General features: G+C 46.8%; 1 protein-coding gene across 3 annotated transcripts in view; it reads right to left on the reverse strand.

Moving 5' to 3' along the window:
* Positions 1–2,524: 2,524 nt before the first annotated feature.
* The window catches only part of LOC121666316 (galactosylgalactosylxylosylprotein 3-beta-glucuronosyltransferase 1-like), a 28,196-nt gene continuing 5,612 nt past the window's right edge, over positions 2,525–25,108 (reverse strand). The window contains exons 2-6 of one of the 3 annotated variants that reach the window (XM_042031769.1): positions 11,965–12,109; positions 11,098–11,636; positions 9,544–9,840; positions 8,936–9,043; positions 2,525–5,884 (exon numbers count right to left, since the gene is read on the reverse strand). In XM_042031769.1, the coding sequence (XP_041887703.1) occupies positions 8,957–9,043; positions 9,544–9,840; positions 11,098–11,636; positions 11,965–12,076 (1,035 nt within the window). In that variant the 5' untranslated portion in view covers positions 12,077–12,109 and the 3' untranslated portion in view covers positions 2,525–5,884; positions 8,936–8,956. Of the gene's footprint in view, positions 5,885–8,935; positions 9,044–9,543; positions 9,841–11,097; positions 11,637–11,964; positions 12,114–25,108 lie in introns of all 3 variants that reach the window. The other 2 variants (XM_042031767.1, XM_042031768.1) reach the window with 2 other exon arrangements.

The raw sequence follows: 25,108 nt of genomic DNA on the forward strand, positions 1-25,108 counted from the left end.
AGAGAACATTTCTTTTCCCTGGGCAAAGTCTTGCTTTACTGAAACCCACCCAATGCTGCTGCTGCAAAGGTTGTTTTTTTTATACACCACAATGAGTCTCTACTGTTGACATTCTCCTTGTGCCATTCCCTCTACAATCATGGCAAACCCACCCTGCCTGTCTTCCCCTCCATAAAACAAAGCAACACTCAGTGTTCTGCTGATAGCTCCAGCAAGTACAATGCCAAGGACAGGAAAGAATTAATCTCTGCATCAGCTATGAAACAAAGAAGGGAACCAAGATTTTCATGGTATGATCTGGGGTTGCAGACAGCAATTGTTTTAGGGCCAGTAGTGCTTTATGTTTTGCTTGCAATCCTTCCTTGGATCACAGTAGGAAATCTCAATGTAGGAACAATTTGGACAAAGCATGTCTGCCTCCATCTGTCTTGGAGAAGTTTGAAGCTGGACCCACTAGAGCTGTCCCACATCAGTGGCTCTGCTAACTTCCTTGCAGTCAGGGCTTAGTTGTAAAAATTGCTACCCTGTGCCAGTTCTTGGGCAGAAGAAGCAGGTCAGATGGAAAGGCAACAGCCTACCCCAATGTGTATTTTCACCTGTGTGTATATTTGTTCTCCTGACTGAAAAACTAAATACGGCTAGGCAGATCAGCTGTCTGCAGAGGAGCCAGCCAGCATGTGTTTCTGTGCAGGCTCAGAGAGCTGAATCTCCAGAAATGTCTCCCTCAGGAGCCTTCCAAACCAACTGCAGTTCCTCTCCTTCCCCTTCAACCATCAGCACTGAAATGAGTGGATTATAAACCCACCTTGAGCCTTCTCCTCAACACAAAGCAAGCAAGTTGGGACCAGAGGGCAAAGTAGGGGTCAGAACTTCATGGTGCCAGCAGGTCTGAGCCTTTTCAAGGTCACAGTGCTCCTGTTTTAAACAGAGCTGTGGAAACTAGGGTGTGTTTTGAATTAAAAATGAATTGGATTGCTTAAATGCAAAAAAAATAATGTAACTGTCTCCACTGAAGCGTGGAAGGGAGGTGGCGGGCATTTTAGCAACCTCTGTGCAGAGATTTATTGAGGGCAGTGATGGAGGAAAACAATGTGAGACTGGATCTGTAAGAAACAGACACGGGGCTGGCTTCACAGTCAAAGGTCTGCCTTTCTCATTTTCACACAACTCCCTGGGAAATTAAATTGAATGCATACAGAAAAAAACCAAACCAAACCAAACACCATCTTCAACAGAGCTTGAAATTAAGTTTGTGCAAGAGCCTCTGGATTGTCCCAAGGGAGGGGGCTTTCCCTCCCTCCCTCCAAGTGCGGTTTCACCTCCAGTCGGGCCTGAACATAATGAGAGACTGAGAGAAGTGCCTTATCCTGCTTAGTAAGATTCATTCTTGCTTGCTCTTTTTCTCTCCCTTTCTCCTCCATGCCCTGTCTCCTGGGGGCTGCACTAGATCCCTGCTGAAAGTACAGCAAAGTGACTTTGGGAAGCTTTGCCTTGAAAATGCAGGGCCCAAGGAGGGGAGGAGCAGCTGCTGGAACACAATGATACCAGGCTGGGTGCTCATACAGTGCTGGTCAATGTGCCTTTTCCACTGCCCTCCCAGTCCCCAGGGTTTCCATTAAGGGAAGAGGAAGGTAGCATTAGTCCTTCTGCAGGTGGAATCTCTCAGCCAAGCAGAGCTGTTCCTCATTTTTGGGGGGTGAGGTGGTTTTAAACCACAACACTGTGTTTTCTGGTGAGGTGGATGTTTCAGGTACTTTGGCCACAGCAGTTCTTTCTCAGCCTTTTGCAGGATCTTGGCTTGTAAACTGCACATTGTTCTTCTAGCAACACCTTTGTGAATGTGATTTTTTTATTACACAGGTATCAATTTGGCTTGTGTTCTAGTATGCTAAATTTTTAGCAAGGCTTCCTCAGAAGAGTCTTAAAACTGCTTCCATGTTTTTGGGAGGTGAGTGCCCTGTTGTTAAAAAACCGAGATAGCTGATGTCGTGTACCTTGGACCAGTGACAGAGTAAATTAGTGAAAGCATTAGAAACAAGAACTGGATATCCAAGCTTCTCCCAGGCTTGTGGAATAGCCAGAAGTGGGCTCCTGTCAAATAGACATTTCACTAAGACAGCTTGTGGCACCCTTCCCTTTGGGATGGAGAAATGACTGCCAAAAAAATATGTTTTGGCCATCACTCACTCACTTCTGAGGCATGGTCAGCACCTCTGCAGAGCAATCTCAGTAGGGATGGGCACCGTGCCCAAAATGGCTGCTAGAGATGCCATGAGACTACGGAGTTTAGGCTACAGTCTTCTGTCTCCTATTTCCTTTATCTCCATAATGCATGCACTGGTCTCAGGGACCTGAAGTGTTTTTGCTTGACTTTCTCTTGTAACATTTAGGTCAGATGAAGAGTGAAATGAATAGCCTTGAAATGAGAACGACCAAAATAGATACTTTTCCCATTATAGGTTCTGCTGTGTTTTCCTGGAAAAGAAGTAAGCACTTAGGCTGCAGACAAGACAATGCAATATCATACTATTCACATCATATTTAATAATGCTCTAGTACCATTCAATATAAATAAATAACCATTAAAAAGTACTTTCTCGACATTCTCTTTTGTTCATCAATAGTATTTTCTGCAACAGGAAAGGTTAGTAATATTCATTGGTTGGTGAGTTGGATGAATCTCAGAGAACATGAGTATCAGTACTGATATGCTAGTAAAAACCAGGCGCTAGGATGCCTCTTCTTGTGTTTAAATACTTCAGGCTTGTTCTGTGGCTTCCCTCCTTACTGCACTCACTTCCCTTGAAGCCTGTAACCCCGATGCTGCTGCTGTCCTGGGCTCTCCCACCCAGCTCTGCTGGTGAACAACCATCTTGTGGTGCCTGTTACTTGCCATCCTTAGCTGATATGCCTTGGCCAGCAGCAGTCCTTGCTGTCCTCAGGCTGCCCTACAGGGAAAAGAGTATTTGTGCTGAACAGGCCCACATGTCTGCTAGCCTGGAATATCAGCTGCATACATTCATGCTGTCCATACAAGGTCTTGGTTCTGCACAATGTAGTGACTGACAGAACTTCTTGGTTCACAAAAGGTCTGCTCCACAGGGCCAGGCTGGGGCAAGAATGGAGATGGTGCAATAGGGCTGGTCTTGAGAGCTGACTCTGACCAAGACTGAACTGACAGCATAGTACATACAGAAGGAGTAATTTTGCTTTCTTATAAGGAGGTAGAGAGAACAACTCTCTAAAAACGTGTGTGGCGGCATCTGTCGCAATGGGAATAGATCCTTGCTACAAACACTCACTGTCAGTGCCTAGACCCTAGGTAGGACCTGTGTGAGATTAAAGGCCAGAGAATTAATCACCACATCTCCTCCTGTTCATACGGGCAGAAACTTTGCCCATCTCAGAGGAGAAAATGGAGGATCATAAATCAACTCCTTTATTCCCTCACTCTCGCTCATTCATTGAAACATCAAAAAAGGGGACTTAGTCTTGGGTTAATGCTGGGTAGAAGCACTGAGCCCACCTGTGTGGTGGCAGGATGGGTTGGCAAAGCCCACTGGAGTGCAAGCCCTGCTACCTTCTGCAGAGGGCAGGACAGAAAGCCATGACAAATGCAGAGTGAAAAGCATTCTGTGGATGCTGGGCTTCCTTCATGTTATCCAGTGCCAGTATGCCATACCCTTGCTCTGTAAGACCTTTCTAGGGTCCAGAGAAGACACTGTTCTCAGCCCATTCAGTATTTTCTTCATGTTGAGACAGCTGGCAGGGTGGGCCTGTACTGCTGGTGTGTTCATCCAGACAGACCCTGGCCTTAGTCTCACTAAATGCAGTCTCCATTTCTCTAATTGATGCCTATTCTTTGATTTCTTCTGTCTCTCTCTCTCTGAAAGGAGGCATCTCATCCCCTTTGCCCCTCCCATACTTTGGTCCCCTCCTACAGCAGGATGTGTGGCTGCTCCTTTTCCATTGAAGGAATATGGATCAACTCCCTCTCTCAGATACCCTTCAAAGAGCCCCTTTCATGGAGGCTTCCTGAGATCCCATGGGGACTGTCTGCTCAGTGAGGCAGTCCTTTGCTCATGTTTTTACCTCACTGTGATTGCTTGGGAGCCAGAAACTTAGTGCCACCCATGTCTGTTGCATAAAGGAACTGTAATTTCCTTCGCTGTACTGCCCCCCTTGCTGTGTTTCTGATTATTTTGCCAGTTTAAGATACCATTGTAAAGAAACCCCGGGGAGCCCAGAACACACGACATTCATTGGCGATCACCAAGCTCTACTGTTCTGAGGCAAGGGGGAAAATATTCTTTCTTCATGAATATGTCACATGACCTAAGCTAAAAACCAAAATTAAACAAGGAATAGGCAGAGAAGAATTCTAGTATAAATAAATCAACAAATAAATAAGATTCCTGCTAGCCCAGAATTTCTTGGGCAAGGGATGACTCAGTTGCTTACAACTTCCTCCCAGCTGTGACATCCTTGATGTGTTTTGAATGCCTAAAGCCTTGTTTCTCATGGCCTGAGTGAAGAATGTTTTAAAGATATGCTCAGACAGGTTTCTGGGTCATTCAAGGAATCTTCCTGGAAAAGTCACAGCGACACCACTCCCCACGCACACATATGGTACCAACACTTGTGCTTTTAATCCAGTGCATCTTTCCTTCGGTCCTCATTTGCACCTCCTGTTTTGTAGGCTGCCTCCCACCTGGCCGTCTTCCTGTTTTATTGAGGGAAAGGGAAACCCTTCCACATGACACTGACTCCTCTCTCTTCACAGCACCACATACTCCTCTCAAAGTTCAGCTGGAAAACCTTGCCACGCTTGTTATTTCAGTTGTCTTGTATGTGCTCAAGATAGGTTTCCCGGTGATGTCTCCACATTCCTTGATGTTCTCACAGCAGATGAGTGCAGGCTGAGGGTTCCTCTTCTCCGAGCCCTTTTCACCCACCTCCCTCTCAGAGAGTTGTCTTCCTCTCTGGAGGTCTAGGAAGCAAGTCCATGCACATGATTTGAGGCTACTGAAGCACCTGATAGTGCTGCAGCAGGCTTCCAGGCTTTGAACACATTCAAGTCCACCCATCTTTGCCCCTGCTTTCTGGTCTCTGCAGCAAGACACGGAGGCATGGCCTTTGAGGTACAGTACCTGCCGTGTCTCCCTGAGCAGGAGAGGAACTTCATCCAGAGGGCTCTGTGCCTGGGGATCTGAGATGGCATTTTCCAAAACAACTTTAAGCAGGGACAGTTCAAGATCTGAGCTGAGGGATAGGTACCAGATCCTCCCTGAACTCCCAAACCCCAAATGAGCTTCTTCAGCACAGCTTCCTCTCCAGCACTGAAGGCTGATCTGTGTACATATTGGAGTACATCCCTCAGAGGGAGGGACTCTCGTGCTAGCTTTACTTTAAAGCTGTTTTGAGAGCACACCAGCCTCAGGCCAACAAGTCCATGTTTGTGCTTTAGTGACAACTCCTGTCCTTGAACTACTGCAGCTCACAGCTGCTGTACTGAAGCTCAGGTTTCACGAAATGCCAGGAGAGACCTTTGGTGGCACCTGCATCCATCCTGGATTTCAGCCTCTGTGCTGGCACAGCTGAGAATGAAGATCACATCTAATAAGTTATAATGAATGGTTAAAAGTACAGGGTCCAGTGGGGAAGGGAAGCACTCCTCTCCCAGGTGGGAAGGATCTCAGGGCACCACATCAGCTCTGTCCCTCCTTATTACCACCTCTTTGGGCAGTGGAGCTGTTTGGAGTGATGACATTTGGGGGGTGTTTATCATCCTCCAGCTGTGGAGCAAAGCACTGGGCAGGACAGGCAGGGTGCACAGCTGCTACGGTTGCTGATGGACTTCAGGAACAATCACAGCCCTCTGCCTCTGTCAAAACAAACACAAGGTGAGGTAAGAAGGTGTAAATACAACATCCAGTGTAACAGGGCTATCCCCTGGCTCAGACAAACACCTTGCAGGCATCAATAAACAGGTTCCTCAACCACACTGTGCACGGCTTTGGGCTGGGGTATGGCTGAAGAGCTGCTTGTTCTATCTGCACTAGAGTCTTAGCTGGGAGATTTTTATTTACGAATTAGATAAAGTTTCTGACAGATTTTTTTTTGTCTGCACTTTAAGTCATTATTTTAACTTCTTTGATAATTTTTTTAAAGAAAGAGTAGGAGGATGAGATCTGAGAATCTCTATTCAGTCTGTCTGGAAGCTCTGAAATGCAGATGAACCTCCTCTGTTTCCAAATTTCACAAGGCAGCAGGAGTCCTATGCTAACCTAAGCACATTCTTCTCTTTCGGATGCCTGTAAATAAAAGTTAGCAATAAGAATAGGTAGTTTTTATAACACCAGTCTTCTGTGATAGTTTTCAGGACTTTAACAAAGAAAAATACGAGGTGAAATTGATTTCCATCTCCTGTTCTCAGAAGCCAAAGCCTGTGTTTCGAGGGTGTTTCAATACAGTCGGCAGGGATGTATGCTGTGACAGCTTTTGGCTGCTCTGTCTCAAGCAGCCATGCACATGGTCCAGCTAGAGATCAGGAGAGTACCAAATCCCACACCAAGCAATGTCTGCCTCACTCACATCTGCAGGATTTAAAGGGAAGGAGGGCTCTGGGAGGTCTTGGACTTAACTGGCTTGATCTGATCCTCAAGGAGGACTAATTGGCAGGAGGGAAAGATGGAAACATTCTTCCTATTGTGTCTAAGAACTGAAGATCCTCAGGGGAGCAATTTTGCCTCTTTTTTTTCTCAGCACTGGCTTATCTAGATCATGCCTATCAAGGCTCTGAAGCTCAGCAGCCTTGATAGTAAGGACCTGCAAAACACTGTAGCCTTCAGCAGAGATCTCAGTGTAAAATTTTAAGAGAGGCAATCTAACGATTTTGCTTGATTGCCCTTGATTGTCAAGCAATTTACCTTGCATGGAGTAGATGCCACCTGCCAACTTGGTGAGTCAGAGCAGCTGCCCCCACATGACAGACAGTGGTGCAAAAGGGATTGTGGTCAAATTCACTGCTAATGCAAGTGCAGAGATCCTTCAAAATCTGCAGGGCTGACCCGGCCAACAATCTGCTTGGAACTGTTGGAGAGGATGGCTTGGATAAAGGTGCAAGTCCTGCTGGTGAATCAGTGGCAGTCTCTTAATCTTTTAGAATCGTTGCTTTCCTTTCCTTTCCCACAACAAGTGACTCATGGGGAGCCATGATCATGAGAATCCATAGCTGGTGCATTGCATTTCTTGTGGAGGCTGGCTGAGCGTTTGGCCAGGGAGGGAGGTGAGGACTAAAGTGCCCATCCATAAATGGCACATTTGTGAAAACATCACATCTGCACTCTGCATCTCCAGTGGAGCAGTCAGCCCTTCCTCTGGCAAGCAGGCAAGGAGGGTCTAATCTATCTGAGATTTATAGCCCTGCTCATCCTTTACAAAGTAGGTGATTCCTCCAGACCAGTTAACTGGACTCTGAGTCCTTATGAGCTGAGTTTGGGCAATCATAGCTTTAGACTACTGCAGACCCAGCAGGGATGAGAGTGCAAAATGAGCCTGCTGCTGCTAGTGGATCTCACAGAAGTGCTGGTGAAAAGAGGAGCTGCCACCTAAGCACAGGTATTTTGCATCATTTACGGGTTTCCAGGATATCTGAACTATTAATAAAAAGCTGTCAGAAATGGTACAGGGTTTGTGTGCTGTAGGAGGTTCAGGTAGGCTACCCCAGGGTCCCTATGGTGGCACCAGGTGTCTGTGCTCAGGTGCCTGAGTCCTGTCCCTTCCATCTGCTGCTGGGTGTGCAGGCACTAGGCTTGCTTTGCACTATTTGTGTGTCTGTCACTCAGAGATGATGAGGTGCTGTGGAAATGTTGAGTGCAGCTACTAGTGATGCACACAGGAGATCAGTGCAGGAGTTGAAATACTCATGACTGCCTGTATGAAACCTGTCAGTTTTATTTTCACTGGTACAGCTGAGCTGAGGTGTATATTGGGGTCAAAACTGAAAGCAGTCCTGGAATATCTTCTAAAGAAGGACAAAATCATTCAGCATCCTGTGTCCTGACACAGATACAAGTCATTTCAGAAAGAGCTGGGTACTCTGAAATTGGGATACTTTTATTCTTTTGGGACTTTTGGGATAGGAGTCTGCCATTGAGATCAGAGGGCATGGCATCTGGCAGAGGAGGTCATAGCTCCTCTGAAGCCTGTTCATCATCAATCTCTTTCTAAGAACATATCAATGATCTCTGATACATTCCTGCCGTCACCTGTGGTGGTTGCCATAATCCCCCATTCTGCTGCTGAACCTGGCTCTGTGAACTGCAAAGGCACTTCCTAGTGCCTTCACCACTTCTCCTCAGCTCCTAGCTCTGGTAGCATTGGTAGCACCTCAGACTGAGAGAGTCTGTGTAGGCTGTGCTTTGCCAGTTCCTGTTCTGAGGTGCTCTAAGTAAGCATTCCATCAGCCTTTCCCTGCTGCACCCACACCACAGCTGTTCATGCAGGATAAAAGGTGGATGCCTGAAGCACTATAGAGGTGGCAGGGCTGCTGGGACGAAAGGCTGCCTGCAGGAGTGGGATCTCGTTCCATGCTGTAGGACAACTCCCACACCAAAGGGAGTTTGGAGCTGGATTAAAGAGTCCAGGGGCAAGGAATCTGGCTTGTCATTAATACTGAGTGAAACTGGGGGATTCTGCTGTCACTTTTCTCTCTGTCAGGCAAAACTCCCACATGGTCTGCAAGGAGGCTTGAATGAGTAAGAAATACAGACCATACATGGATAAAGATGAGAATCTACTTCTTGTCCAAAGGGTGGCATGGTGAATTACTGGAGCAGTTGCATATGCAGTTTTTGAGGAAATAATAGTAGAAATAAGGAAACAGGTACAGATTATTTGCCTTGCTAAAAACAATAAAGACAAAGATACTCACACCCTGGAGCTGGCTCTCTGCTTACACCTCTACTCTGGGGTCTGTAAACCCACGCTTGCCTTCATTAACCAGAGTGGGCCTCTCAGTTCTTGTGTGCCAGACCAACACCTAGAGGGAATCACAAAGAGTTCAGGCATTCTGACTGCCATGGAAACAACAACAGTACTGCACCCATTGATCGGATGGCATCCTCAGAAACCTGAGGCTCACAGCTGTTTGAAGCATGTCATTCAAAGGGCTTGATCCTGGGAGACACTTCATGGGCACATGAAACAGTGACAAGGAGGAGGGATCATTCTTGACCAAAATTCCAGGCTCAACCCTCTGCCAATCCTGGATTTTGGAGAAGCAATCTGGGCACAAATTGTACATCTGAGACTCTTTAATAACAGAGAATGCACAGCACTGCTCCTCAGCTTTCTCTGAGCTTCACATCTGTGAAGAATTTAGCAGGCTTTGTCCATCTGTCTGTCCCAGCATCATTTGGCACTGACATGTGCCAGCACAGGGCAGGCACACTGGAAGGTGGAGGGGTGTGGCAGGAGGCTGTAAAAACAGCCAGGACCCAGCAAGGAGACTGTATCTTCCAGATTTCTTGTCCTACTCACCTTTGTGCAGTTGGCTGCTTTGGGCTCCAGCCCGTCCATAGTCACTAGATCCTTCAGCAGACTGGTTTCCTGGTAGCCTCCTTTAACTCCCTCCAGCTTGAAACTGGCATGAGGCTTCTCCAAAATCAACTTGATGCTGATAGCAAATCCGGCCATGTCAATAGCAAAGGGCCGGTTAGGGTCAAAGACGGTTTTCCAGCCCACCACCTTCCCTGCTGGGCTCACTTTTGGGGATTCATATCGCAGCCCCCCGACAAAAGCCACTGGCCAGACTGAGACCCTCCTTGTGTAGCGCATCTGTGTGCCAGAAAGAGACAGTGCTGTGAGAATTCGACCCCACCACGTTTGTCCCAACTCCTTAGTGCACCATCCTCTGCTTTCATTGGCACCTGTCCTCCCCCATTGACTTCCTAGGCAACCACACTGCTCTAGGCAGCACAAGCTCTACTTCACCTGTGCTGCTGCTTGAAGAGCTACAGCTTCCACGGCCATGAGGCAAGTTTTTAGCACATTATTCTCTGAACACCAAACTCACTGCTTTTCTGTGCCCACATTCAGTCCCTCAGAAGAATGAAAATCTCTGGTTTTCTCATCCCATTTGCACTTTCACCTTTTTGTTATGGTAGAATTTTATCATTTTTGTACTTCTGTACTTTTGTACTATTACTTCTACCAGGCCTCTAGCTCTGTATTATCAACTCCACTCACTCCACCTTCACACTCATGCAAGTAATCTCCCTCCCTGACTGATTAATCTTCATCCTCACCTATTGCAATTTCTCCCCCTACCTCCTGCCTTGTTTTTCCAACCATGGCTACTGCCTTAAATTGTGGAGGTTTATTGAAATTGTCAGAAAGGACCTGGAAAGAAGTAAGAAAGGATGAGCTTAACAGAGACCTAACAACTCTGAAAACTGGAAATATGTTCTGATGCATAATTCTGCTCTTCAAGTGGCTTAGTACAGTTTGGCTTAAATGGGTGACAAGGGAGTTTACTGGATTTTTGCAAGTTTACAAGGGCTTGGCAACTCACAAACGCCAGGTTTCCAGCAGAAGTCTGGGCAAGCTTCTGTGATCCCAGAGGCACAGCCCTGTTGTGGCTGGAACTTGAAGAACTGAAGGGCAGTCAAGGAGAAAGTCAGACAACTTTTCTATCATCCCTTTCTATCATCTCTTCCCAACAACAGTGCAGATTTACGCCTTACCAGAAGTTTGTCTTTGGTGCTTATTTAAACTTGGTCAGCTCTCCCTGAGGAGATGCATAAATTCTGAGGTATGTATCCTGTGTTCCCTGGCAGGGAGAACCCTAGCTGGTGCAATGGTGTGTGAGTGGCTGTTCACATCTGCAGCCCATAGCATGGCAAATGTGTTTTTTGCCCTTTCAGCCCTTTAGAGCACTGGCTACTGGGTTTACATAACTACAGGCTTGCATCTGTCCTATACCCAGCTGCCACTGCATGCAGAGTGGGTGAGGTCTTTGTAAGTACAACTGGGCTTAAGAGGCTCTGCAGCTCTATCCTGCTTTTCTGTCCCATGTAATTTTATGTCTCTTACCTCCTCAAAGAGCTCCAGGCTGTAGGTGTTATCATCATCGGCAAAATAGACTACCCCTTCTGGTGGTGCGGTGTTGCTGAAGCTGTCCCTCAGCCAGTGCAGCCCCAGGTTCCTCTGTAGTGTCCCTCTTGGGGTGTGGGATGGGATCCAGGACAGACCCAGCTTCAGGCTCTTGGGTGTCTCTACGTTGAGGTGGGTGAAGTTGAGCCCAGCCTTCTCCAGCAGGTTGGATACAAGGTTGGTCCTCCGTGGAGAGTCCTCCACCACCACCCAGTGCAGGTTCTGTACGTGGAGGAAGGTGTTGGCCAGACGGGTCAGCTCAGCTTTTTGCACTGGCCGGGTGTAGGTAGGGGTGATAACAAAGATAGTTGGCAGGGTGTCTGACCATGGGGGAGGCCTGGAGTACACATAATTCTGGATGATTTTAGGCGTTGCCCCTACGCGTTGCTGCTGCCGAGTGCATGATGAGAAGCCTTCTTCTCTCAGTGCAGACGTACCATTAAGGAGAACTTTAGAGGTCACGTTCTCGTCTGTCTCTTCTGGGGCAAAAGGAAGGAAGAAAGAGGAAGAAAAAGAAGATGTCAGAGGACTAATAACTGTTGGGCCGCCTCCTGTCCAGGGAGGCACACATCTGTCTGGAGTTAGTGCTTAGCACAATAACATCCTCTTCCCAAAGCCAGCCTAAGGTGCATGTTTAATGTGCTCTCAAGAACACTTTATGTTCCTGCTGTTGGCAGACCCCGAGGGGGCTTTCAGGCAAGTTTGTCTTTGTTTAACCCATCCCATGAGAGAGCATCTCCTGCTCAGGGTTCACACCAGAAATCACCACAGCCACCAGCACACCAACAGCAGACCTTTTGCACTTACTTCTCAGCAGGCTGAGGTAGTGGGTGGTTGGATACTGGTGCCACAAGGTTAGGAGAAGAGCCCATGGCAAGGCAATCAGGACCGTGGTAAGAAGGTTACGTCTCCTCAGCATGCTGCAGGGAGCTTCCAATGCCCAGGCATCTCTCTACCTCTCAGAAAAGAAAAAAGAATAAGGCCTCCGAAATATCAGACACCGAAAATGCAGGGAGGCACAACAAATGTTTGGCCCTGATCCAGCAAAGCGTTGTCTAAGTTTACAAGGAGCTCCATTAACGTTGCAGGTCCAAACCATTATCCAGCTTTGGTGCTATTGAATAGAAACTTTTAGCTATTTCTATTGCTATAAAGAACCTCCCACTATTCCGTGATGAAACCACTGTCCTTGACTTAGGGTTGTTCATGTTGCTGATTCTGAAGTCAGAGATGACTGCTACTTGCCTCATCTTCAAGACTTATGTTCATCCCTGAGCTCTGTGGTGACCATTTCATTTGCTTCTTTTGTACAATTTTTTAGAACTGTTTGCAAGATTTGTGTGCTTGAACATGGAACTGAACAAAACAGTAGATGTCAGGCATTCTCTAGATAGCCAGCATCTCTTTACACTTCTGCAGTGTTAATTCATCCTCCTCATGCAGGTGCATTGAGGAAATCAGGCATGCACGCTATCACCTACTAAGTGTTCCATGAAATCCCTGCCGTGGCGATTCCACAGTGCTGGTGTTGCCTGCTGAATGTTCAATTATCCCACATCCCTTTCTACTTCTGGTTTGCAGTGTTTGGCCATTGCAGCATTTAGTTTAAATCACAGACTTTGGAGTACCCACCAGGCCCTACCAGGTCCTCTTGCACTCCTAGGCTGAAGGCATTTTGAGGGAAGAGAGTGATGGCATCATGCTGATACAAAAGATTGAAAGGAGGTTCAAATTGGTTGGCTCTAAATTCCTCCTCTGCCAGGGATTTTTAAGTGTACTGAACTCTGCCAGTCAGCTAAAACCAAGGTCCTCAAAGGCATGCAGGCACATATTGTTCAAAGGCAACTCCTTGCCCAGGATTTGGGTCCAGCAGCTCATCTGTCCAGAGGAGAAGGATTGCCTTGCTTCAGAGTTAGAGAATTGTGTGAGAAGAAACATGACAATTGGTCTAAAAGGGCTCTGCACTGACAGCAGCCACAGAGTACTCCTGGAAGATATTAGGACATGCTATTCTAAATTCATCCTCTGGGACCTTCTTAGAATCTGTCTTTAATTGTTTCTCTGACATTTGACCTTGGTGTCCTGAAAAAACAAGGGTTATGCAATTGCAGGGCTCGTCAGTGCCCTACCACCAATAGCTGTCAATCCTATTTCAGCCAAATCTGACAGAAGACTAGCATGTCTCAGCAAGTCCTCTGGCTGGCAAGTGGATGTTCATAAGCCCACCTAAGGAAATTACTGCAACACCAGCTCATTCCTTGTTAGACACCAATGGTACCGTGCTGGAGCAGTCCCTTAGGGTAATGTATTCCCACTGACTGCTCCCCAAGCCAACCATTAATGGTGATAATATCTAACGTTTCTTACCTCCTCCTTGGGAAGCACCATGGTGAGCATTTCACTACTTTCAAGCTATAAAAAACCGATGAAGAAGTGAACCAAGGAGCCTGTGTGGCCAGGGGCACACAGGAGTGTTTTGGTGATGTGAGCAGGAGCTTTGTGCAGCAAACGTGCTGGCTCTGCTTAACTTCACTGCTTTTTGGTGACTGGGTCTGGGCCAGGTACAAGAGTGTCCTTGAAGCTTTAGTGCCAAAGGCATGGGTCTTTGGTAAGCTACAGATCCAGGCTGGGCGCACGGCAGGACGATGTTACCCACACCAAGGACTGCTTTCCCTACAGGAAATCCTTTCTCTTACCAGCAGTGTAGAGTAAAGCTTCCCATCACTCATGGCTGTGACAACAGACAGAGCCACAAAAGAAGTCCAAGGATTGCTATTAACAACTGCAGATACCTAGGTCCACCCAGGCCCTGGCTCAGGGTCATCACAGCTCCTGGATTCCTCCAGTATGCTTGCAATTACAAATGTCCCTGCACCAGAGTCAGGCAGCCAGTGCTTCTTCCCTTTAATAAAAGGCCTTAATTAGACACAGTTTCTATGCAGCAGACCTGCTACTGCTGCAAACTCAGGTTACTTCTGGAGGGAAGGAGAGGCAGCCGTGTTACCAAGAGAGCACAGAGGAGAGTGGATCGGGGTTAGAAGAATTTTTCACGAATTCCCTTTCTAGTTCTTTCTCCTCCTCCCTCTTCCAGCCAGCCCTGTTGATGGTTCCCAGACACTGCAAACAAGTGGAGATGCTGTGTGTGCAACTCCCCTGGTGCTCCATGCTCATTTATTTCTACATGCACCTTCTCTCTATTGCTTTTCCGAAGCAAACAAGGCTGAAGAAGTTAAACCCTGCATAAAGCCCCAGGTAACTTGTGAACCTCAGAGAGGAGCTGACTTTAACCCCATTTCAAAAAAATCTCTCTTGGAATACTTTATTTTCTCTTTAAAATGCTGCCTTGTCTCCCCCACTGTCTCCCCCTGCATCCATCATGCGTGCTCTTCTCTGTTGCTTTGTATCTTTCACCTGCCTTTTCTCAGTCCTTCAGAGTCTCTTTTCTTCCCTGTTTCCAGGACTACAGGAATCCCCTGGCTTATTAATAATTTTAGCCTTTGTCTTCTGTCCTTACCCACACAAAGGCCCTTTGCATTCTCTTAATGTCCACCCCGAATGGAATATTTCCCACAAAGTGGTCCATTAAAGCATCAGTCCATCCTTTTGAAAACACAGCATCAAAATCCAGTCACATATCGATGCCTCTGGGTAGCCTGCTGATGGCCCCATTGGGGCTTACAGAGGTTTACTGCACATATTTTTACCTACTTTTTATAATTAAAACCAAAGTCTCCTAAGTGGCTCGGATTAATTGCATGCTTGCTGGCAAACATTACTGTGTGTATTCTTGGCACAACCATCTACCTTCCTCCTGCCTTTAACCCCTCCCAGAGTAGATTCTATTAAATGAGATTCAAGATCAGAAGAAAATTTTGTGATCATCTAAACCCATCTCCTGCGATCATCTGGTAATTCCTTGGTTTAAGCTGTAGAGGGCAGGGACTATCTCTTAATGTGCTCGTACAGTCCGGCACTGATCCCAATGGGAGCCTTTGGATGTGATTGCAATACAAATATTATTGATTGTACTCTCTTGCTGGCTCTTCTCCTCCCTAGCTATTTCCCCTGTCCTGCCTATTCCCCGTTCTCTTTCCTTTTTTTCCCTAGTGTCTCCTGCAGCCCTTGTTTGTGTTACACACCCTTAACAACATTAGCTGAATGTTTGATGGATGCCTTCAATATGCTGCCTGTAGCCTTCTTGAGCTGTTTTCCAATTACACATCCCTCTTCTTAATTTCATCCATCAATCTTCTGTTCTCCATTAAAAAATAAACAAACACACACACAGAGCACAAAGCTGAGTATGATAGGGACAAAATGTTTCTCGTTCTACTCTTGCTTCACGCTGCTTTGTCAGACTTCTTGGCTCCTGGGATGCAACACCATTCACTTTCCATTTAAGCTCCATGTGCTGATGCAGGGGGCATTATTCTGAAAGGATTCAGGAGAAGACAATAAGAGAAGCACACGAGGGGAAGAGCTGGATTCCCCAGAACGATGCTGAAGAGAAGTAAGATCTGGCTGAGACTCAGACCATCACAAGTGACCAATTCCTTCATCTGTTGTTGACTAATTACCAACAGGGAACAATTTGTTACGGGCAGGACAACCCAGATTTTGAGAGAGGGATAAGGATTCCAGGCTGGAAAATGATCCAGGCAGTGACTCTCTCCCTGAGTTGCAGAGTGTTTGAAAAGACGTGCTGGGTGAATGGGAGAGAGGTGAAAGGGAGAGATGCAGCTGACTGGGGATTATAAGGCTAACACGTTCCAGTGCCTCTGATTTTCCTACAGCCCTGTTGAGGAGGTGCTCAGTTTACATCCTCTTTGATAACTCAGAAATGGTTAGGATCACATGGGCTTTGGTAGTTCTCTTCTGAGGTTTTGGTTCTGCCCTCTGCCTGCCTGATCCAGAATGAGAACCACACCTTTCGAAAAGTTTGCTCTGCAAGAAAGGTGATTTTCCAGCCTCTGGTTCAGGGCAGCTGGCCTGTCTGAGCCAGGCTTACAAAACTCTGAATGCTGGACCAAGCCCAGCCCCAGTCTGGCTCCAGTCAGAGACACAGGCTCTAAAGATCATTACCTTCCCAGAGGGACAAATTTCACAGTTCAAACTGTCCCTTGGGAACATCCCACCATCCAGTGTAACGATTTTCTAGGCAAGCACCCAAAGCAAATTGTTCTCAGGTAATGGAGCCAAAAGTTTCAAGAAAGACTCCCTAATCTTGTTTTGAGCCATGTTTGCAAGCCTATCATTCTGTGTGTACCCTGGGAGGAGACAGGTGTGGAAAGGGGAGGAGAGAGGAATGTGAGGGGCAGGGCTGAAGCAGACCGGCAGGTAGCTGCAGATGACTCTTAATTTCACGCACCAAAGCTGTCAGCAGGGTTTTTGGTTTGTTTTGCCTGCATTTTGCTGCCTCTCTCCACGAACCTCTGGCCACCTTGAGGAAGTCCATGCAGATTTCATGAGTTCCCAACTCCCGGTGTGGGAGATGTGATGCTGAAGGCAGAGCAGCGAGCTTTCAATTATTGATGAGAGCGACCTCTCTTTAAACAAGGAATGCATAATTCATGGCAGTGCCGGTATTTGTGGTGAGCAGCACCGGCTCAGTCTCTGCCTTGCTGAGATGCACAGGAAGCCGCTGTCCCCTCTCCCCCCATTCCCTTGGGCCCATCAGAGCCTTCAGCCAAAACTACAATAGTGCTAAAAATTGAGGCAGGCCGAGATGCTGCAGTGCTTCCCCTCACTGGGCAGCTGCCTGCTTGTTTGAGATGTGCACGATAAAGTGGGAGGATGGATTCAAGGAACCACAGGAGTGGGTGGAATGGGTTATTGCTCTGGGATAAGCAGGGGTAATTACTGTGCAAACACAGCCAAAACAGGGCATTTCTCAGTAGCGAGACTCCTCCGACCCCCAGACAGGTCTTTAGGAATGGCATCGTTGTAGGACAGAAAGGATAGGCTAGATCTAAAGGACAGTGCCTGAGGGCTCACATCCAGCTGTATTTCTTGTGGGGGTGGGAAAGAGAAGGGGAAAAGGGAGATTTGGATTTCTGTTCTGTAAGTAGCAATTTCTCCCCTAAACTCTGCTGTAACCGGGTGACTGAAAAGCAAAGGGGAAAAAAAAAGAAGCGGTTTTTCCAGGAAGGGAAATGTTAATCATAGAATCATGGGCTGGTTTGGATTGGAAGGGACTTTAAAGATCAAGTTCCAATCCCTCTGCTGCGGGCAGGGACACCTTCCACTAGACCAGGTTTCTCAAAGCCCCATCCAACCTTGCCTCAAACACTTCCAGGAATGGGCTATCCCCAACATCTCTGGGCAACCTGGGCCAGTGTCTCTCCACCCTCAAAGGGAAGAACATCTTCCCAATATTTAACCTAAACCTACCCTCTTTCAGTTTGAACCCATTCTCCCTTATCCTTTCACTACATGTTTTTATAAAAAGTCCCTCTCCAGCTCTTTTGTAGCCGCTTTTTGGTATTTGAAGGGGCTCTAAGGTCTCTCCAGAGCCTTCTCTTCTCCAGGCTGAACACCCCCAAGTCTTTCAGCCTGTCTTCATAGGAGAGGTGGATGAAACAGGAAGAGAAAGACTCTGTCCTAAACCCACAACTGAGATCTTGACCTCCCAGTAGCCCAGGCAATAGCAGGAGACTGTGGTTCTGTCCCAGGGTGTAAGAGTGCTCTTCTGCTGGGGGTTTTAATCATCCCTCTGCTGCAGACTGGTGAATGGCTGCAGGCAAGTGACACCTACAATCTGAGTGAGGTGAGCACTCCCCTACTGCTCATGGGGATGGAGGGCAAAGGAAAATTAACCGAGTCCCCTGGAGAGACAAAACCCAGGGAAGTACAAATAATAAAACAATACGGGGAAGGATGGCCAGGTCCTTCCCCAGGGCAGGAAGAGCAGAACTACCAGCAGCTGTGTAGTTTCAAGGCTCAGCCCCATCCATACTCTGTGCCTTGGTGTGCAGGCTCCTGTGGGGACAACTTCCCTAGGAAGTGAGTCACTCCCAATGAAACAGCCGCCCTTCCCAAGCCCCCCGCGCCTTTTCCTCAGATGCAAAGAAAGGCTTCATCCTCTCCTGCCAGCTCCTCCACTATATGGGAGCACAGTTCCTTCAGCCCAGAAACAAGGCTTGTCCCTCGGGAGTACACCGTGCACAACCCCCATCCCTCCACTGCCCACATGAAGCCAAGTTGAGCATTCCTCAAAGCTTGGTCCGTAAACAGCTTGACACAGCACCTTCCTGAAGACATGTCCTTGTCCTAGACATGTGGCTTGTGTGTGTGAGCATGGACTGGAGGAAGGTGAAGCTTTATACAGGGCTTTCTTCCAAGTCAAAAAAAAAAAGGAAAAAAAAAAACCCAACGGAAAACAAAAAAGAAACTTTGATGGAGCTAATTAAATCTGCTGGCTAGGTCCCACGGGAGCCAATACTTTAGAGACAGCACGTGGCTCAGTCTGCTATCCCCAGGTACATCAAGGGTATCCAGGCACTATCTGGGCTATCAGCAGGAATGGAGATAACCCAGTTTGAATACAGACTAGACCTTGAACTTGGCTGCAAAGCCCGTCCTTGCAGGGAGCCTTCCGGAGCCTGAAAAAGGAGGTCTAAGCCAGGCTATTTTTAATCAGCCTAGACCCAAATGTCCTTCACGATTGATCCATACAACCTGTCACCACATTTCTGCCCCCTGAACACTGGTGAGGGTGGGCTGTGACTCAGAGGGACACAGCCCTCTGCCCTGTCACTATTTCCCTGTACTGCAGAGCCATAATCCAGGGATGCCAGAAATACCCAGAGAAAGATTAGCAGCTCAGGCCTGAAGAGAGGCAGGGGGTACCAGATGTCTCCTGAGGAAGCTAGCTCTCTCCTGAGAGACCTCTAAGCTTGGAGTTATCCTTTCTTGAAAGGGAAGTCAGGGGCTTATTCAAACGTCAGCTTCTCTTCCCTGCTGCTGAGCTCTGGCAGAACTGAGGTCCTTTTTAGATGCTGATGACTATTACAGAATAATAATTCCAAACGTATCAGCATGAATCAGCCCAATATCTTCACTAGCCAAAAAAAAAAATAGCTGCTTTTTTTTTTTCCCAAGGAGGCAAAATAATTCTAAGGAAGCAAAAACAATAGCGGGTTGTTCCAAAGTTTCTATATATTTCATTCAGAGCTTTCCCTACTGAGTTAACAGCTGATGCCTGTTCAGCAGGAGTGGGAGCTGTCATTTTACAGCTTTCTTGCAAAAGCAGAAAGGAAAAGCCCATAGTATTTCCTTCCAGAACATTTTCAAAGATGGAGAGGAATTACTTTTTCAGAGAAAAAGGCATTAGGCATTATTTGATGGATAATTACATTTCACAGGTGCTTGTTATGGGGCAAAAAAAAAAAAAAATCACATTGATCACGAGCTCCTTGTTAAGATATGGGGCCCAAAGGTCAATGCTGTTCCTCTGGTAGCAGCCAGGATGCAGAGACAGGCTTTGATCTTAGCTATGTGTCAATATGACATCAAATGCAGACCTCCAGAGGAACATGCTATCACTAATGCACACTCTTGATTGATTTACACAGCTTGTTTTCCTCCTGCTTTCAAAGGCGATGTTGAAATGCTCTTCCCTGCTGGACTTCCCTGTTACTCCTAGGGAGAGCAAAAGAAAGCAAAGGAGAAACTGCTCTGGCTGAAATCCCACTGCAAATGAGTGGGGCAGCAGTTCAGTTATGCCATTTAAAACACCGATGTAGCTGAATACGTCTGTCTTCCCAAAACCTGTGGAAATACTGGCATTTTAATGGTTACATGTGTGTGCTGGCCCCCTGAGGAATCAGAACCCTGATCTGCTATTGCGTGGAAAGAACCGTGGGCAGAGAATAAATGCAGTGTAAAGGCAAGAATCCCCCCAAGTTTTTATTTGGGAATGCTGGCTGAATTATATGATCAATAAAAGCATCATGCAAACAGCAACTTTGTGCGGAATGTTCTTGTGGGTGGCTGCTCCATAGAGATTAAGACGGAGAGGACACTGGACAGCACTGATGCCACATCATGCAGGTGTTAGTTGTGTGAGATTAGAGAGAGGAGAAACACCACTTTGGTCTCCTTGATGGACATTTTTGCTGTTGCAGCTCTCTGAGCTGTGTGAAATACGCTCGCTTTGTAACTAGATGAGGTGGTCCAAAATGCTAATTCTGATTTCTTCCTCCAAATAAATCATCAGCACTCTTTATATTTGCCACTTGCTGTGCAGCATCCAAGTGTCATGCGGACACTTCTAGAAACAAACGTAGAATGGATAAATTGGCACCTAGAGAATCGTCTTTTGCAATAGATATACGTTATGGTCCGCTGCTTGATTTGTACCTTAAATGCCACAGCTGATCTGTATAGCTTGGGCTTGATGAAAAGAAACACTAGAATGAAAATTAGAGTCAGCAGACAGTGTTTATTTTCCTGCCTTCTGTGTGTGAAATAAAAAGGGAAGAAGAGAGCAAAAGAAAGAAGGGGCAGGAAGGTGATGGTCAGTGTCCTGCTAGGACTGTCCTGCTGCCCTTCCCTGTCCTAACAGGGAAGCTGATGACTCTGGACAGGCATTCAGACATTCAAATTATGTGCCTAAGTGTTTGAGATCAAGAGACCCATATGCAATTCCCACCTTCTGGGAATGCCAGGGGAGCAATATCTAACTTGGGCACTGGCAGCAGCTGCCAGAATATATCCCTGCATCATGATCAGAGTGAGTTTTATTTTGTAGTGAAAGTAAGCAGTGCATTTGGGTGAACAGATGGAGCTAAGGAGTAGCAAAAGTCAAATGCCCCTTTCTAACAACAATCCAAACCTACCAGAAGAAAAAAGATGTGGGTTTTGGTTTCTGTTTTCCCATTCTTGCACAGTTAAAATGGAAGAGTCTGTTGGGAAGGCAGGGAAGGCTGTGAGGGAATTGAGGGCAGACGAGCTCACAGCACAAGAAACAAACTGCTCTCTCTGAGTGCATGGGGCTTGCCATAGGGCTTGCTTGTATAGGAATTGCTCTCCGCCATGCTCCTTAATTGCCCATGAAAGCAGCCTGGTCTGAAAGTCATCTTTGCACGTAGTGTTTATAAACCTTCCCTTGGGAGGGAGGTCAGCCTGTGCTGTACTGTACTCATGGGCTTATCTGTGAAGTTGTGTGCTTCAGGCTGCCCTAGGCCTGGATGCAAAAGGGGGTTGATACTATCCCCAGGCTGATGAGTTGCCTGCTCTATCTGTTTCTTGTGACTGGAATATCATCTCTGCACAAATACAACCATGATAACCCTGAGAGATGCGTCTCCCCAGCTCTTACACCTCTGCACTTGGGGTGCTGGGCAGTGCTGTCCTTCCTACCTTAATTCCACATTTCATGGGCTGCCAGTTGGCCTTGGACAGAATAACTGATGAATAGATACTTCTGGCTGGATAGGAAAGATGAACTAGACTTTTTTTTTAACCCTTCTCTGCAGTTTGAGAGCCCTTGGAGTTTCAAAGGCAGACCAAGTTGGCCTGGAAGATCAGGGCAGACAAAGAGTGGTTTCTTGTTAAAACCAGAAATGGGCTGCTGCTATAAATCTGAGAGGTGGATATGAATTTCTCCTGATTCTGGGGATGAATCTGGCTCCCTCCTTGTGCTTGGGGAAGGAAAATTCTCTCTGGTTATAAGGACATTTGTGGAGGTCAACAAGCCAGGTCAGGTATTCCTAGCTTCACACGTGGACACATGAACTATATCCATCCACTACCAGCTCTGCAGAAAATACCCCTAAAGGGTCAGCAAGAATTCCTAGGTGGAGGAAACATCCAAAAGCTGCTTGGGAAGGAAGAAACTGGGTTTTCGCTGCTGCTGCTGCTGCTGTAAATAATTTCTAGGCCATTTGTGCTTGTTCTGGTGCTCAGATTAGGACCTGTGTTTGGGTTAGGAAAGAAATACTTGGTATCAGATTTTATCAGTCTGGTAAGTGCAATGCAGAAGGAAGTATACAAGAGCAGAAGTCTTGCCTAGTGACTATTTTGCACCAGTGTTTAACAGTTCCAGGACTTGGTTTTACTTCAAGAGAGCTACAATCCAAGTGTGGCTTGGCATGTCTTGATGGACTATGAATAAAACTTGCTGAGATGGCAGCTTATCTACCACTGAACAGGAGCTGGTGCTGACAGAAGAGCCTCAAGCATCCTCTGCAGCACGCCCAGAAGAGACTGCTAGGTGGGATAAAGTGTGCAGAGTTTGTCTAGCAGGCTAACATGACTAGGAGCACAAGTGGGGAGACTGGTCATGATACAGGAACACGTTACACAGGAACAGTCTTGGATATATTCTCAAAAGGGGGACAAGAGAAGACAACTCAATCCATAAAGGCTCTTTGAATGGTAATGATGCCTTTGCAGTAAACCATAATCACCCCAAAATTCTTAGCACAGAGGTCAGCAGTGATGATCATAGCAAAATGCTTATCAGTGTCCTGTGACTTCCCTTGTAATGGAGCTGCTGATGCATATCGAGTAATAAAGAGATTTGTTGTGTTTTCCTAAATGCTCCAAGAGTCCTATTCTAACATGGAAGTTAGGGACATCACTTTGGCTGTAAAAAACCTCTTGTTATAATTGGATACCATGCTGCTGAGCACTGTAGGTTTGAGGGAAACAGGAAACAGGAAACAGTACAAGAGTTGCTAACTAGAATGGCTACTGGGATTACTGGAGGAGCTATGGAGAAGCCTGTGGGCTGCTACAGTTCAAGAGGTGCTGGTATCCCATGCTGGAGGGCAGACATATGAGTTAAGGCAGAGCAGGGGGCTGGATTGAAGAGGATACCTGAAATATCTAATTGTTCATAAAACAGAGGCTGTAAGATGTTGGTGGGACTAGGATGGAGAAGGTGGTTCCAAGGCCAAAAAGAAAACAAAAACAGGCTGGGGGAGCAATGTTGGCCAGGCTGAGATCTGCCACTTAATAACACTTGACAAAATGCAAATAATTTCTCCTTCCTAAAGACCTGCCAGGGGATGCCTCAGCTATCTGGGGTCAGTGATTAACACTCCTTCCTCCTTTCCTATTGCTCCACAGAGATGAGGAGCTGGCACGCATGTCTGAGGGAGGAAAGAAACTTACTGTGGACCATGGAGCAGCAGGATTTGCCAGCTTGCCTCTGACTGCCCAGCCCAGCCCTGAGATACAGCTCAGCCAGGCTCGCATTTGACTTCAGCAGACACTGCTTGTGGGCTTTGTGAGGTGCACAGGGATAATCAGGATTTGGTTTCTGTTTGCTTGCTAATTTCAGCCCCTGCTGTGAGATTTGGATGTTTCTGAGGATTCTGTATTAGCTTTAATGATTAAAAAATTATTTCAATGCTTACTGAAGAAGATGCATGATCTATCATTGAAGCCGCTTAGCAACAGGACTCATTAAGACACGTATTAGTACAGAAAGATACCCTTGCCCCAGCGCCTTCTTGGAATGACTATCCACTCATCTAAACAAGATAAAGGTCTTTGCTGGCCTCCTCTGAGGCCAGAGGATAAAGCAGTCAACTGTGAAACAAGATTTCTTGGTTCTTTTTCTGGCTTCAACTATGCGTCAGTATGTGGATCTGGGCAAATCATTTCACCTGCTTCAGTGCCTCAGTTCCCCCACAGGTAAGATAAGCACAACAATGTATAAGCAGTCTGGGGAAATGACTTTCGACTGCCTAGGCTCATTAGAGAAAAAACAACCAGTGAGGTGAATAAAACTGTCTCAGCCCCTTGCTGGTAGTTTGTACTAACCACACGGCTCACTTTGCCCTCCTGAAGCCCCACATACAGTTAGCTAATTACAGGGGAGAAAAAAGATCTTCTCCTAACTCCTTACCACCTGGTGGTAGCCAAGCACAGATGTTAAAACTTGTCATTTGGCTCAAAAGAATTAATTTTAGGCAAAGCATTTCTGGTTATCCTTCAAGGAAGGAAAGGGTCTGCCAGTTCCGGGGCAGGATCTAATTTTGCTCACAGGAACACTGTTAAATACCACGTCTGAGAGGAGAACAGTAATACTTTGTGTTTTATTCCCAGAGTCATTCACTGAATCTCTCAGGCAGCAACATTCTTAGGAGGAAAAACTGAAGTGGGGTGGAAAAAGCAGGTGAAAGAGCAGACATTTTGGTCCATGGTGAAAAAGCTGAGGCACTCCTGATTCTTTGGCTTACATGCAGGACATTGAACTTCATACCTGGATGCACAAGCCTTGGTCACATCTTAGCATGGGGTAAGGGTAAGGGAAGCATAAATGGAAGGAAGACAAGGGAAGAAAAACGGGTGTAGGTGAGAAGCTAAGGTGTGACTGAAAGTGATTCCTGAGGAAAGGAGAGGGAAAAGAAGAAATGAGGTTAATGGGAATGTGAAAGTGGGAGAAAGGAGGAGGAGGAATGAACAAGGGTGAGGGAGCAGGAGACCAAGTGGGACAGTGAGCAGGAGGCACAGTCAAATCATCTGAGCTCTCTCTGAAGAGATTGCCTATTTTGTTTCTGCCTTTTTTTGGTGTGTGATCTTGCCTTAAAATTGCAGGAATGTGGCGGCACAGCACTGGCGCTCTGATTTATTAATTCCATCCCGTCCCACAAGCCCATAAAACAAAAGCATCTGTGTTTGCTCAAGAGAAAACCATGAAGGGCCTCATTCACGTCAGAGGTGGAGAGAGAAGCTGGCAGATACAGGAAAGCCATCGTCTCCTCCTTCCTTTTCACCTTTGTGTGGATCTGGGCTGGGGGAAGGGCCTCGGGAGTGAAGGATCCAGGGGATGAGGTATCAGCAGGGAGAAAGTTAAGATCACCCTGGCAGTTTGTGCTGGAGAAAGTGGAGGGGAGACACAGTGAACGCAATAGGCTGGACCAGTGAGGAAGGCACCCCAGCACAGCAGAGGACAAGATCCCTTGCTGCTACCCAGGCTCTCCCAGCACAGGTCTCT

The sequence above is a fragment of the Corvus kubaryi genome, unplaced genomic scaffold (assembly GCF_017639235.1).
Source record: "Corvus kubaryi isolate FWS band 111438036 unplaced genomic scaffold, C.kubaryi_AGA036_p1.0 37341, whole genome shotgun sequence".
Lineage (NCBI taxonomy): Eukaryota > Metazoa > Chordata > Aves > Passeriformes > Corvidae > Corvus > Corvus kubaryi.